Source organism: Leptonychotes weddellii, chromosome 1, assembly GCF_054177405.1.
Source record: "Leptonychotes weddellii isolate Sample4059 chromosome 1, ASM5417740v2, whole genome shotgun sequence".
In the NCBI taxonomy this organism is placed as follows: domain Eukaryota; kingdom Metazoa; phylum Chordata; class Mammalia; order Carnivora; family Phocidae; genus Leptonychotes; species Leptonychotes weddellii.
In genome coordinates, this window is record NC_138369.1 from 16000834 (window position 1) to 16015203 (window position 14370).

At 60.3% G+C, this 14370-nt stretch overlaps 1 protein-coding gene across 5 annotated transcripts; it reads left to right on the top strand.

The window, feature by feature from the left end:
* Positions 1–24: 24 nt before the first annotated feature.
* SLC38A3 (solute carrier family 38 member 3) lies at positions 25–14370 on the top strand. Of its 5 annotated transcripts, XM_081818115.1 has the most exons (18): positions 50–124; positions 5432–5510; positions 7508–7543; positions 7656–7805; positions 7900–7981; positions 8150–8265; positions 8831–8904; positions 8988–9080; positions 9179–9260; positions 10384–10466; positions 10559–10617; positions 10822–10986; positions 11070–11149; positions 11427–11527; positions 11762–11886; positions 11971–12115; positions 13247–13350; positions 13439–14370. In XM_081818115.1, the coding sequence occupies exons 4-18, from the start codon at positions 7705–7707 to the stop codon at positions 13541–13543; spliced, it is 1515 nt and encodes a 504-aa protein (XP_081674241.1). In that variant the 5' UTR covers positions 50–124; positions 5432–5510; positions 7508–7543; positions 7656–7704; the 3' UTR covers positions 13544–14370. The 5 variants fall into 5 exon arrangements, with proteins under 5 accessions (XP_081674235.1, XP_081674241.1, XP_081674244.1 ...); XM_081818118.1 differs by lacking the exon at positions 7508–7543; XM_081818134.1 differs by lacking the exon at positions 5432–5510 and having other exon boundaries at positions 69–124.

A 14370-nucleotide genomic window follows, 5' to 3' on the forward strand; every position in this document is an offset into this window, starting at 1 on the left:
GGCCGGGGGCGGGCCAGGGGCGGGGCCGGGCGCCCTTCATCCCCCGCCGCTGCGCTTAGCCGGGAGCAGAGCGGACAGCGCCAGCCAGAGCGGAGCTCCGTGCGTCCCCCACCCGCCGGGCCAGGTACCGCTGGGGGCGCCGACCCCAGCCCAGGGCACCGGGCGGGCAGAGCCCTACTGTGCACCCTCCCGTCCGTAGCCGGGCTCCGGGCAGCTCCCCTCGCCCGCCCTGCCCCGGGCAGGGGCCTCCCCCCAGCCTCCAGCGAGCCAGAACCCCGCGCGATCTGGGCTCAGGTCCGGGGACCCGCCAGGCAGGACTCAGCTCCGAGATGGAGCTGGTATCCCGGGAGAGGCACCTCGTCGCCTCGGGGCCTGTCGGCAGGGCCGGGCGGGACAGCAGGAGGTCAGCACTCGGGACTGGGGCCGCAGGAAGCCTTGTCGGGGCTCGGGGCGGTGCGCGAGGGGCTTCCCGAGGCAGAACCCGCGGGGACTAGCTGGAGAGCGTCCCGGAGGGGGGCCCAAGAGGGGCCGGGAACGGGCCCTGGAGCGCTGCCCCGACGGGCGCCTGACAGGCAAATCTGCCCGGCTGGCACGCCGGGAGTCCGGGTATATTTATCCCGGCCGCGTTGGGCAGGGGCTTGAGGGCAGATCGGGCCAGGCTGCCTGAGGGGCCGCGGGGCACATGTTGGTCCCGGAACCCGTGCCATTTGCAGCCGGGCCAGCGGGCACGGCGGGTACAGGGCGCGTGTGGCTCTCTGGCCCGAGGGCGGGGCTCTGTGCGCGCTCCTTGCCGCCTCATTGCGCGGTGAGGGTGTGAGAGCGGGCGCCGAGCGTAGGGCAGAGGGAAAGGACCAGGACTGGGTTTGCAGGAGCCCGCCCCCGCTCCATTGGCCCCTTCGATTGGCCACAGCGAATGCGTGCGTTTGTTTACACCCGGGGAGGGGGAGGCCAGGGGCGGGGCCTGTTGGGAATCCGCCCTCTCCCCCACAGTGACCTGAGCCCTGAGCTCAGGTACAGGCTCTAGGACAAGTCTGAGAGGACTAAGTCAAAGGTCCTTGTACCTTGCACCCTGGGGACACCTCGACCCAGGCCCACCCTTCCTTCAGCCCGCCGGTCCTGTCTTTCCTTCCATGACGGCCTTGGGCCACTGTTCTGTCCCTGGGAGAAGCCTTTGGACCTTCCACCCCTTCCTCTTCAGTACGCAGTGTGGCATGGGAGCTCAGTTCCTTCTAGAGAGGAAGAAAATGCCCCAGAGCTTCTCAGTCTGGAGCATAGAAAGCCGGAGAGATCTGGGGACAGTTCCATTTTGAGAGGGGTAGGTTCTGTACAACCTTGGAAGTCTTCCTGCAGGAAGCACCAGAGGTGGGAGGAATCAGGGGTGGGTGAGGCCAGGCCTGGCACATCTCCAAGAGGGCTGGAGTGACTGGAATCAGAAACGAGAATCTCTGACCCCCTGGGGGGTTGGAGACAGGGGGCCAGTTCTCTGGGGAGGGTGTGGGTGTATGTCTCAAAACTCCACTCTGCCTGGGCTCGAGCCCATGTCTTCACTGGCTTCTCAAACCATTCTTTCTTCAGTACTGGTTCTTTTGGCCCACATCACTACGCCCCCCTCCACACACACTCCCCCCCAGTCCAGGGCTCCTGGTGGCCAGACCATAACAGATTGCTCCTGTCCTGCTGCCTGCTGCCCTAGCAAGTGGCCTTGGAGCCTTGGGCAAATCGAGAAACGGAGGCACAACAAGACAGCCTGGGTGGTTCGAGGTCTCTGGGTAGGGCCAGGGAAGGTTTTTGAGCTGAACTGAGTGCAGCCTGAAAGTCCAGGCTGGGTGTGGAAACAGGCACTCATTCAGAGGGGAAAGCATGTTTTAGGGGAGTGGTTGACTGCAAGGGAGGTACGGTTTTGGTATCTGTGTGCGCAGAAAGCTGCGGTGGGATGTGCAGCCTATGCTGTGGTAAGATAGGAGCCCTGCAGGCACACGGTCCAGTGCAGACGTGGCCAGGGGCCAGGGGCCACTTAGAGCTGGGCTGAGATGGGCTGGGGGCTTGCCAAGGGCCTTGAACCCATTCTATTCACTTAGCAACGCATACTGAGCACCTACCGTGTGCCCTGCGCACCTTCAGTCTGGTGGGTGGACGACTGGCCTTTGACTCTGGATAGGAAGACAGATGTGGGGGGGGGCACTCTAGAGGACCAGGCGGGGCTTCTGGGGGCCAAAGGGAAGGACCAGCTGCTGGGGCAGGAGGGGCTTTCCGGTCAGCGGCCTGGGGTGGCTTGGTTTTGAATTTCCGCTCTGCGGGCCACGTCCTGTACACAGCCTCTCGGCCGGCACGTCTGCACACGTGCGTGGCTGCTGAGAATGGGGGTCACTTCAATTGACCATCACTTCTGTGTATCTTTTCCATTGTGCGGGTAGACAAGCGCTGGACTGGGGAGCGGTCTTTCCAGCTGGGGCTGACCATGCACCTGCTCAGTCCCACCGTCTGGATGTCCCTGCACCCAGCTAGTAGGGGTCCAACCTGCCCTTGTAGGAACCTGCAAATGCTGTGGCAGCCTTCTTGCAGGGTCTTGCAGGGTTCCGCCTGGCCATCCCTGTGGTGCTCGCTGGGCCTGCTGCCCACTCACCTGGGCCTCTGGCTCTCTCTCCCCTTCTCATTCCTTCTGGGGTTCTCTCTGTCTTTCACTGGCTGTCTCCCTGTTTCTCTGTCTCTCTCCACTTGGCTATCTCTGGCTGGTTGGCCATCTCACCTCCCTGGTTGTCTCTCTCTCTCTCTGTCTCCCTGTCTGAATGTCTGTCCACCTCTCTCTGTGTGTGCATTTTTCTGTTTGTGTACCTCTATATCCATCTGCATTTCCCTTTCTCCCTGTGCCTGTCTGTCTGTCTGTCTGTCTGGATCAGTATGAGTGGACACATGTACCACACGTATGTGCTTTCTGTCCTTCCTCTTTCCCTGTCTCTCTCTTCCCTCCCTCTGCCTCTCTGCTTCTGCCTGACATTGGATGGTGCCTTTCCTCCAGGCCGACCTTGCCTCTAGCCGCCCACACCAGGGTCTCCAATGAGTCCTGAGCTGCCCCAGGCCCCTGCTCCAGCTTTCCTTGGGGCCAGAAGTCCGGCTGTCCAAATATTTGGCCGCCTCCAGGGGATTCCGGGTCAGGAGGGAGGAGGATGGAGGATGGGCTGGCTGGCTCGGGGTCTCCCCTGCCCCTAGGGGGCCACAAGCACGTGATGTCCTGTCCTTTGCCTCAGCTGGGCCTCGGGCTGCACGTCCCTCTCAGCAGGCTGGCAGTGGGGGGAGGGGGCTGTTTCTGGCTCTGGCCCAGTCTTGAGCCAAGAGGTTCCAGCTACAGCTTCCCTTGGGGGAGCAAGGAGGGTCCTGGGCTGGGTGGGAGGGGAGGCCTAGGTGTCTCAGGTTAGGCCCAACTCTACGCATCTGTTGGGGGTCTAGAAAATATACCCTGTCACAGGAAAGTCCAACTTCCGGCCCCAGCTGGGCCCCTCAGATCCTCCTAGACACTTCCGGATGCCCAGAACACAGAAGCACAGTCCCCAGACACCAGGGCCAGGGAGCTAGACTAGGAGGGATTGGCGCTGCTGACACATCAGTGCTCCGGGCCACCTTCCTTTCTCTGGATGTGCCCCCTCTTGCACACCACCCGCCTCAGTACCAGCCCGGTGTTGACCAGGCACTGGCTACTTACCCACTATTGTGGACAATGAAGGAGTAGTGGATGGGGGCCTGGGTCTACTGAGGTCAAAATCTGGAGTCGTGGGCCTGGAAGAGGGGCTAGGGGGGTATAAGGCTATAGCACTCTCCCATGTTCAGAACACCCTCCCGCATGCCCTACCTCTAGTCCCCTGACTTCAGCAATCATCTCCCCACCAATCCCTGGGGCCGTGCTTTGAGAACATATAATTCAGACAGGTCCATTCAATCCAGTTTCCTTGTTGACTGATAGCTTGTCCTAGGATGGTGTTCTCCCTCTGAAGCCTGGAGAAGCAGATGGGCAGAGGGGTGCCGGGATAGGAGGGGCCCCTTGTCTCTGCCGAGGAGGGGAATAAGGATGGCTGAGCTGGAACTGGGGGCAGCCCTCATCCCTGAGCCTCCAGGAATGACCGCAATGGACCTGCAGGCCAGGCCACCTGCCTGTCCCCTGACATCTGGGCTGAGGTTAGGATTGCCCAAGCACCAGAAACCTGGGGGCTGCAGCATCAAATTCTATGGGGTCTGTGCCCCCACTAAGCTTATGTGGCTGCAGGACTGAGGGAAGGACAGTGTGGATGCCTCCCTGTAGCTAGCTAGCCCACTACTGCAGACCTACTGATGTCCCTGAGCATTGGGGGAAGAAAGCAGTGCTCAAGTCCCTGGTGGCTCCAAGGACCTCGGTTGTGGGACAGAGAGTATGTGTCCCACAGCAGCTGATGCAAGCAGTGGCCTGGATTCCTGGGCCTCAAAATCTTTAATTAGCCAAACTTAACACCTGGCGAGGTGTGCCTGACAAATTCTCACTCTGTGGTGGCCGCGTGGGCGAGCGTTACCTGCCGCACCATCCTTGTGGTTCCTGGCCTCTCCTGGCCCTTATCTCCCAGCAGAGCCAACAGGCCCCAGAGCAGTGGCCTAGGCCATCGATTTCCTGCCCAAGTCCACGCTGCACCCATGACAGATGCCATTCTGATGATCTGCCCAAGGTTGCAGTGATTTTTCCAACCTGGAGCCTGACCCCTCTCTGGGAGCCCATGGCATGGTCTGGGACAAAGGCCTTGGGGAGGCTTCTCACTCTGTCCCCAGCTTTGCCAAACCTCATGGGACCCCTGGAGGGCAGGAGGACACTGAGGTCCTGAGTCAGGAATGCTCTGCCCGTGGTCACACAGTGAGGCAGGGCCAGGCCAGGACTCAGACTCAGAATGTCCACTCTGGGCTTTCCCAACAGTGGGTCAGAATCGGCTGGCAGCTTGTGTTAGGCAGAGGCTATCCCTGAGTCTACCCTGACTCCTTGATACAAAGGAGCCTGCTAGGCGATAGGCCTGAGGGACGGCAGATGTCAGAAATGGGCTGCCAGCCTCAGGGAATGGCTGGGGGCCGCTCATCTCCACCCTGGCTTCTCAGCCCTTAGTCCTGCCCTACGCTGAAGTACAGACCTGTTGACCTGGCCTTCAAGGTTTCGTTGGGTTTGTCTGTAGCCGTGGAACCTTCTTCAATCTGCCCCATACCACACCTTAGAGCCTTTGCCCAGGCTGTGCCCTCTGCTTCGGGGACTCTTTCCCATTCCACACTTTTGGGACTCCTCCTGAGATTTCAGAACTGGCTCCATCACCTCCTCCTCTAGGAAGCCTTCCTTGATGCCTCTGTCTCCCCTTTTTTGAGTCCCAGCACTATGTGGCTCACATTCAGCTGCTGTGCATGGGTATATGTTTGGGGATTTTGTCCCTTCCAGACTGGAAGCCACTTAAGGAAGGATATTCCATGTCCTCTCTGGGATCTCAAGCCAGGCCAAAACCCAGCAGTACCTGACTGTGAGTAATAGACAGGACGTGAAGGTCTAGGCCTAAGTCCTGCTGGGGGGATGGGGAACCTGGAGCCAGGAACTCAGGCCCTTTGGCCATGACCATGCCATGGGCTGTGGTCTCCCTGGAGGTAGTGCCTGGCTGCTAGGGAAGGATATTAAGGCAGAGAAGGGTGCTTTGTCCAAGCTGCCAACTCAGCACACTCTGAGGGCCTGTCCCAGCCTGCCTAGGGTGGGAGGTCCGAAAAGGGCAACCCTAGCGGAGAGCCAGGGGGCACCAGGGAGTGACTCTGGAGATAAGATGCTGGCATCTCCACACCCAACTGGGACCCTTGGAGAGGTGCTGATGGTGAGGCTTAGGGCAGGGGCATGAAGACAGGCTGACATCAGGGGCTCTCATCCAGGGGAGGAGAGCACGAGAGGAGATGGTCACATTGTCATAGTCCTGAGGGGCAGGGCTGGAGGTGAGATGGGTTCAGATGCCAGCATCAGAAAAAGGAGAGGCAGGTTGAGGGAGTCCAAGGGTGCCAAGTGTGGGTCCCTAGGATCTGAACTCTGGCCTAGGGCTGGCTGGGGCAATGGTGGGCTGCCTCCAGGACACTGGGGCCTGAGGCCTGAACCCAGCTTCCTGTCCCCACGCATAACCTCGAGTGCTAAGACCCCTGGTGCTCTGGGTTCTAAGTAGACCGAGACCATCAGGATCCAGAGGGGGATGGGGTATTCAGGGCAGGATTCAGAGTTCCCAAGCAGAGATGCTATGGCATCAAGACGAGACTCTGGTAGGGGCGCCTTGCTGGCTTAGTGAGTAGAGCATGCAACTCTTGATCTTGGGGTTGTGAGTTTGAGCCCCACATCAGGTGTAGCGATTACTTAAAAATAAAGCCTTAAAAAAAAAGACTAGGCTCTGGGGGACCTACGTGACAGTGCTGCCCCCTCCTTGGTCTCCACTCGGGTCTTAGCTCTCCTACTGGCCTATGTAGCCTTCAGGACGTCCTTATGGATCCTGGGGCACTGTGCCCAGGTAGGTACCTTCTGGGCATGGGGTAGGTGGCTCCCAGCCCCAGTGATGGGAGAGGGGCCAGTGAGGTGTGTGGCAGGGGGCAGGGGTGGTGGGGGGCAAGGAGGGGAACTGGCTCCTGAGAGGCCCACCAGGGCCATGCCTTGAGGGCAGGGAAGGGAGGATGGATCCAGTGGCCCAGGCCCCTCTACAGCTGCCTCAGGCCCTGAGTTCCTGGCCTGGGGTTCTGGGAAATGGAGAATCTGCTCAAAGGGTCCACTCCTGGAGGGTGGCCACCTAAGGGGTGGCGGTATTCCCTAGGAGGAGAGGCTTGAAGGAGAACGTGGCCCTAAGGCCAGGGCTGTGTGGAGGGTGACGCCTGTGTGGCCCAGAGAGCTCGGCCCTGGGACACTCATTTCCTGGAAGGCCCCCTGAGGGCCCTTCGCGGCCAGGCGGGCAGGGGCCAGGTGTCCAGCCACCCAGCACCGCCTCAGGCCTCCTGGCTCCGGGGGGCGGGGGGGTAGCCTTTGCGCCTGCCGTTCCCAGCGCCAGCTCTCAGACCACAGAAGGCCCTTTGTTCTGGCTGCCAGCAGTGCCCGCCGGGCGGCTGGGAACAGGGCCCACAGCCCTCACCCTCTCCCGAGGCCTCCAGCCGTCGGGCAGTGCCATTCTAGGTTGGCTAGGAGGCCCCTGGCACACAGGGCCGGCACAGGAAACCGTCTCCCGGTATTAATGTCAGGGAGGGGGGTCGGTCCGGGGCCCACCCCCAGAGTGGAGTCTGGATGCCTGGGACTCAGCATCCTAGGCTCCAGGCACCACTGGACTCTGAACTCAGGTCATCCAACTGATCCTCACTGCACAGATGGAGAAACTGAGGCCCCCACGGGCTTGCCTGGGCTGATATGTGGGTTTTGGCGGGGGGAGGCAGGGAGCGCTATGTACTGGCCAAGGTGTCCCCTCAGGATGTCCCGGAGAACTCAGGTATCTGAGCTCTACTCCCCCAAAAGCAGGGCCCAGGGAGGCAGCAGGCCCAGCCGCATATGCACGTAAGTCCTGAGTGACCTTCTGGGAGGTGTGATACGGCTATCGACTTCCGGTGGGAGGCTGGGCCATGGGTCCCGGGAGCGGGGATAACCAGAGGGACCCATTGCTCTGCAGACTTCTGTGTTGGTGTGAGAGCTAGTGATCCTGCTGGTGGCCCCTGACCATGGAGGCACCTCTGCAGACAGAAATGGTGGAGCTGGTGCCCAACGGCAAACACTCGGAGGGGCTGCTCCCCGTCACCACCCCCACGGCCGGCAACCCGAGGTGAGCAGAGGAGAGGCCCAGCCACGGCTCAGGGCAGGGCAGGGTGCCGAGCAAGGGCTGGAGGTGAGCTGCCTGCTCTGGCCTGTGCCTGCAGGGTCGAGGGCCCCAGACGGAGCTGTGTTGAGGGCGAGGGCTTCCTACAGAAAAACCCCAGCAAGGAGCCGCACTTCACTGACGTGAGCCGGGGTGCACTGGGGGTTCGGGACACCGCTGGGAGCTTGTGTGCAGTAATGAAGTGCTCTGGGGCAGCAATGGGAGGCTAAGGGGCAGTGAGGGGGAACGCTGGGAGGCCCTCCATGCTTTGCTGACCGCCCCCAACTCCCAGCTCACTCTGGTGCCTGCAGTTCGAGGGGAAGACCTCATTTGGGATGTCAGTGTTCAACCTCAGCAACGCCATCATGGGCAGCGGCATCCTGGGCCTCGCCTACGCCATGGCCAACACGGGCATCATCCTTTTCCTGTAAGTCCTCTCAGTGAACCCTCCCGAGACAGGAGCCCTAAACAGGCCACCAGCCATGACCTCCCAGGACCCGCCGGTTTCCCATCCCAAGACCCAGGCTGCAGTGGGGGGGCTTAACCCAAACCACAGCTAAAAAAACCCGCCATGGCTGGACAAACAGCCCTCATTTCCCAGCAAAGCCGGTGAGATTACAACACAGGACAAGCCTAACAGACCCGAGTCTATCCTTCTACCACCTTTACACGTGATGAGCGAGCCCCCGCGGCCAGGCCTTGTGCGGGCACACGTGTACTTTACCTGGGAACTCTGCCCTGCTGCCCAAATGGAAAACGTGTTTGTTCCAAGAACGCAAGGAGGTGGTGCTCAGAGGCCCCTTCTGGGTTGCGGCTCACCCTGGGTCAAATGGGTGGTGTTCACCACTGCTAGGGCCTGTTGAACTTGCATCCACACCTGTTGGGGGTCCAGACACCTGGGTCACAGACCCACACACCCAGGCCTCCCAGAGCTCCTCGCCCCTGCCACCCAGGGAAGTCCCAGGTGGCTTCCTTTCATCCATCTTCCTCAGGTTCCTGCTGACGGCCGTTGCCCTGCTCTCCAGCTACTCCATCCACCTGCTACTCAAGTCCTCAGGGATCGTGGGTGAGCCTTCAACCCAACCTGGAGCAAGGGAGGGCTGGACCGGGGAGAGCACCCCTGACTGCTCTGACTCCTCGTGCCCACAGGCATCCGTGCCTACGAGCAGCTGGGCTACCGTGCCTTTGGGACCCCAGGGAAGCTGGCAGCGGCCCTGGCCATCACGCTGCAGAATATTGGAGGTGAGGCAGGCAGACACGGGCAGGCGGTGGGCTGGTGGGCAGTCCGAGGGCTGGCTGCCTTGGCTGACCCCAGTGCCTGCCTACCCGTCTCCCCCCAGCCATGTCCAGCTACCTGTACATCATCAAGTCTGAGCTGCCCCTTGTCATACAGACCTTCCTGAACCTGGAGGAGCAAACCTCGTGAGCCCCAGGGTGGGGCGGGGCTGGGTGAGGGTGGGAGGTCTTCGTCTACCCGCTCCGTGTGCCCTGCTGGCCCCGGGAACCCAGGCTGGGCTAGTGGGAGAGACGAGACAGTGCTTGCAAGCGGCAGCTGGAGGGGCAGAGAGCTGCCAGCCGAGCTAACATTCAGTCGACACTCATTTAGGGAGCACCTAGGGGAATCCCCCAGGAAGGCCAGTGGGGGTAAGGGGTGCGGTGAGGCCGAGGAAGCTGGGCCCCCACCTGGGCCTGGACCCAGCCTGTGAGCACGCGAGGGCCTGAGAGCCTTGGGCTTAGCTCTAAGCCCCTGCTATTCCTGACCATGGCTTGGGTGTTAGCCACCCCCAACCAAGAAATTAAGCCCATGGTGTCCCAGTTGCCCATCATCAGTTTAGCCAGCACTAATGGCATCAGCCATGTTTTGTGGGTGGAGACAGAGATGACAGCCAGGCCCTGCCCTTGGCCACACAGCCCAGGCAAGCAGAGGGGTGTGAAGTTGAGAGCAGCTCTGGGAGGAGAGAAGCATCAGGATTCTTTCCCCGACCCCCCACCAGGTCCTGGGGGCCTTTCCCAAGGAGTTGGCCTTTAGGCTTCCCTGGGAAGGGGGGTCTCATTCCTTATCCCTTTAGTTCTCCGGGCCCCCTGTCCCTTGGTGGTGGCGGGGTGCAGGATGATGCAGGATACAGATGTCAGGAGGGACCACAAGGGGCACCAGACGTTGGCAAGTCCCTGATCCCCCCATAGAAAATGTCCCACCCCCCAGAGCCAGGTTTGTTCATCCCCCTGCCTCCCTGGGCCCCTGGGGGCCCCTCCCTGGGGAAGCTGGACCCAGACCTGTGTGTCCTGAGGAAAAACAAGAGCAGTGACTATACCTATAATGGTCACCAAGCAGGAGCCCGGCGCCTTAGTCCGCACCTCGCCCAGGAGAGTGCTGAGAGAACGTCCATTTTGCAGATGGGGAAGGGGAGACACAGTGCTCTGAACAAGTATTTTCCAGAGGTCACTCAGTAGCACCCCGGGTGCACCGATTAGGTATGGAGGCAGACGCCCCCCCCACCCTAAGGCTGAGGAGACTGATGTTGGCTCCCCACTCCTGTCCCTGCAGGGACTGGTACATGAACGGGAACTACCTGGTGATCCTAGTTTCTGTCACCGTCATTCTGCCTCTGGCACTGATGCGGCAGCTTGGTGAGTGTGGCAAGGCCAGGGCCTTGGGGGGGGGATGTTGGAGGGATGCCTGGGAGGGGACCCCCGTCTCAGAGCCCCTCCGCACTTTGCAGGCTACCTGGGTTACTCCAGCGGCTTCTCTCTCAGCTGCATGGTGTTCTTCCTAATCGCTGTGAGTTACCCTCCGTGCTGGAGTGGAGGGCAGGTCTCCCGGGGAGGGGGTGGGGGGCAGGCTCCTCTGTCAGGGGGAGGGGTCAGGCCTTTCTGGGAAGCCTGGGTCAGAAGGCAGCCCCTTCCGTCCTGATCTAGGTGTGGCGTCATAGTGACTCCTGGGCAGATCTAGCCTGGCCCTGATCTCATCCTTTCCCCAACCCAGGTCATCTACAAAAAGTTCCACGTGCCCTGCCCACTGCCCGTCAACTTCGCCAACATCACGGGCAACTTCAGCCTCGTGGAGGTCACCAAGGAGGAGGCACAGCTGCGGGTTGAGACAGAGACCACAGCCCTCTGCACCCCGAGCTACTTCACACTCAACTCACAGGTCCCAACAGGCCAGGGTGGGGGCGGTGGGCCCCGTGAGAGTGGGGGGGGGGCTGCCCTGACGTGGTCCCCGTGTCTCCCCAGACGGCATACACCATCCCCATCATGGCCTTCGCCTTCGTCTGCCATCCCGAGGTGCTGCCCATCTATACAGAGCTCAAGGAGTAGGTGTCTGTGGTTGAGAGGGGGGCAGCAGCCTTAAGCTGGTTTGGGGAGAATGAATGTGGTCCTGACGGGACCGGGGGTGGGGGTGGGGAGGAACGGGAGCCAAGTCACTTTATCAAAGCTCTCCGTGGCTGCCCTGAGGGGCGACTGGGGACAAGAAGGAGACTTCTTCAGCTGCCAGATGGTGAGGGTGTGGTGCCGGAGAGACCCCAGGGCACAGGGGGGTCTCTGGTGTGGCCCAGCTTGGCACCAGTCCCCTCCCCTGCTTCGCCGTAGTCCCTCCAAGAGGAAGATGCAGCACATCTCCAACCTGTCCATCTCCGTCATGTATGTCATGTACTTCCTGGCTGCCCTCTTCGGCTACCTCACCTTCTACGGTATGGCTGGACCATGGGGGCAGAGGCAGAGGCCAGGCTGGGGGGCACGGGGCTGGCCGGTGGCCATGGCACCCTGCATACTGTAGGCGCTAAGTAGGTGTGCGACGCCTAACTGTGCCCTGCGGCTGTGGAGGTGAGTCTGTTGCCACTTCGCACAGTGTCAGGGTCAACCCAGGCTCAGAGCCCACCCCCCTCCCCGGGCCACGTGCTGACCGCCCTCCCTGCCTGCCGCAGACGGGGTGGAGTCAGAGCTACTGCACACCTACAGCAAGGTGGACCCATTCGACGTGCTGATCCTCTGTGTGCGTGTGGCCGTGCTGACGGCAGTCACACTCACGGTGCCAATCGTTCTGTTTCCGGTGAGCCGGTGGGTAGGTGGACCAAGGCAGGGTGGGATGGAGGGAGCTGACAGATGGGTGACTCTTCCCACCCCCGCCCCCCAGGTGCGCCGTGCCATCCAGCAGATGCTGTTTAAGAACCAGGAGTTCAACTGGTTGCGGCACACGCTCATTGCCATTGGCCTGCTCACTTGCATCAACCTGCTGGTTATCTTCGCTCCCAACATCCTGGGCATCTTCGGGGTCATCGGTGAGGGTCTGGCCCAGCTGTGTATAGAGACAGGGCATTGGCCCAGAGAATTTCCTATCTGCAAATCCTGGCAGATTCCTGAGATCATACCCTACATTTAAGTGATGGCTACTGGCCATGTGTGCACAGCTTGGCTTCCTGTCTGAGATTTTGTCCTTTTTTTTTTTTTTTTTTAAAGATTTTATTTATTTGAGAGAGAGAGAATGAGAGAGCATATGAGAGGGGGGAGGGTCAGAGGGAGAAGCAGGCTCCCCGCCGAGCAGGGAGCCCGATGCAGGACTCGATCCTGGGACTCCAGGATCATGACCTGAGCTGAAGGCAGTCGCTTAACCAACTGAGCCACCCAGGCGCCCTGAGATTTTGTCCTTAAGGCTATTCTAATCCCTTTTGAGGGCTCAAAACCAGAGACAGTTCCCCTTGCTGGGGGATGAGGTGGAGCCCAGGTGCCAGGGACCTCCATGAATGATCTCACTGGGTCTTGTCCCCATTTCACATATGAGAAAATTAAGGTCCATCATGATTAGGGGAGTAGCAGAGCCATACAGCTGGTAAGTGGGGGGCCTTGATTTAGCTCTAGGATAATGGGACTATAGGTTTGGTACTCTGTCCACTGTCCCATCCCAGCTGGGGCTCTGAGCTAGAAGACCAGACAATTCTGAGATATCTTTGGGGTGACCCAACTCAGAAGACTCACTCCCCAACCCAAGTCTGCAAGGACCAACGCACAGGCCTGGGGGGCCGAGTGTCATGGATATCATAGGCAAGACTGTTGGTTCTACATATCTGAAATCTGACTTAAAAGTGATTTAAGCAGAAAGGAATGAATTGGCTCAAATAAAGAAAAAGCCTTCAGGAATAGCTGTATCTAGGAGCCCAATATCTTCAGGGCTTTGTGTCTATCTCTTGGCTTGCCTTTTCTCTTTGCTAGAGATTCTTTGGCTGCCAACAGCACTAGCTTTCCATCCAGGTAGACAGAGAACCAGGGGAGGGGCTGGTGGGCTCTCCAGAATCAGGCAGAGCTCTCAAGTGGAGTCTCAAGGAAGACATTCCGCCAACAAGGAATGTTTGATCTCATTGAAGGGTCCACCCCCGGACTTTAACCAGTATGCGGACATGCCTCGTTCTTTGCAGGTGCCACATCTGCCCCATGCCTCATCTTCATCTTCCCTGCCATCTTCTACTTCCGCATCATACCCACCGAGAGGGAGCCTGCAAAGTCTACCCCCAAAATCCTGGTGCGAGGGTCCTGGAGGTTGGTGGCCTGGTGTGGGGCTGAGGGGGCTGCCCTTACTGCACCCCTGACTCTGACTCCTGTCCCCACAGGCCCTTTGTTTCGCTGTGCTTGGCCTCTTGCTGATGACCATGAGCTTGAGCTTCATCGTCATTGACTGGGTGTCAGGGACCAGCCGGCATGGAGGAAGCCACTAGGAGGAGACATCCATCCTGTTCTGACTACTCGTCCACGTACCCCTGCCCAGAGTCTTCAGCCCTCGCTCCCATCTAGCCAAGGAGGAGGAGAAAGACGTGTTAACACTATGGCATTTGGCCCTGCCTCGCATCCTCTCTGTGGAAGGTTTCTGTCAGAGCCAGGACCAACGCCCTAGAGCCACTCCCCTTCTGGGCTCCCGGGCTCCAGGGGCTGCCTGGGCTGAGAGCAGGGCAGGGCTGTACCCTTGCTCCCTCACTCCTGCCTCAGCTCCCACCCAAGCCTCTGTTCTCCTTTGCACAGATGCGCACACGAGGCCCAGCAGCTGCCTCCCGAGGTCACACAGCCCGTAGGGCACGTAGAGCTGGAAACCAGGCCTGCAGCCATCTCCCCACCGTGCTGCCTGGCCGTGGTCTGCACCCTGGGGCCTCATCTCCCTCAGCTCACTCACCTCTTCCCACTTCTGTCCCTGAGGCCCCTTTCAGGCACTTGGACTCAGGCCCTTAGATACTCTTGGCTCCTTCTCCCATCCCCGTCACCAGAAGCAGACCATTCCCCCCCACACCTGGAGCCAGCAGGTTCTTTTGAGTGTGAGGCTGGTGTGGGCACCCCCAAGGGACCCCTACCCTGTCCCTTCACCAGTCCTGGGGAGGCTGGGACTCCCCCCACCCCAAGCCTGGGCCATAGCTCACATTCCACTTCTGGGAGAAGAAAGAGTCTGGGGCCCGGAGTGTCTCTGTCCCCTGGGAGCCAAAGACCCCAGGGGCTGGTCTGGGGCAGGAGTGGAGAGGTGGTGGGCCCCCTTTTATAAATATTATACATAAGACCA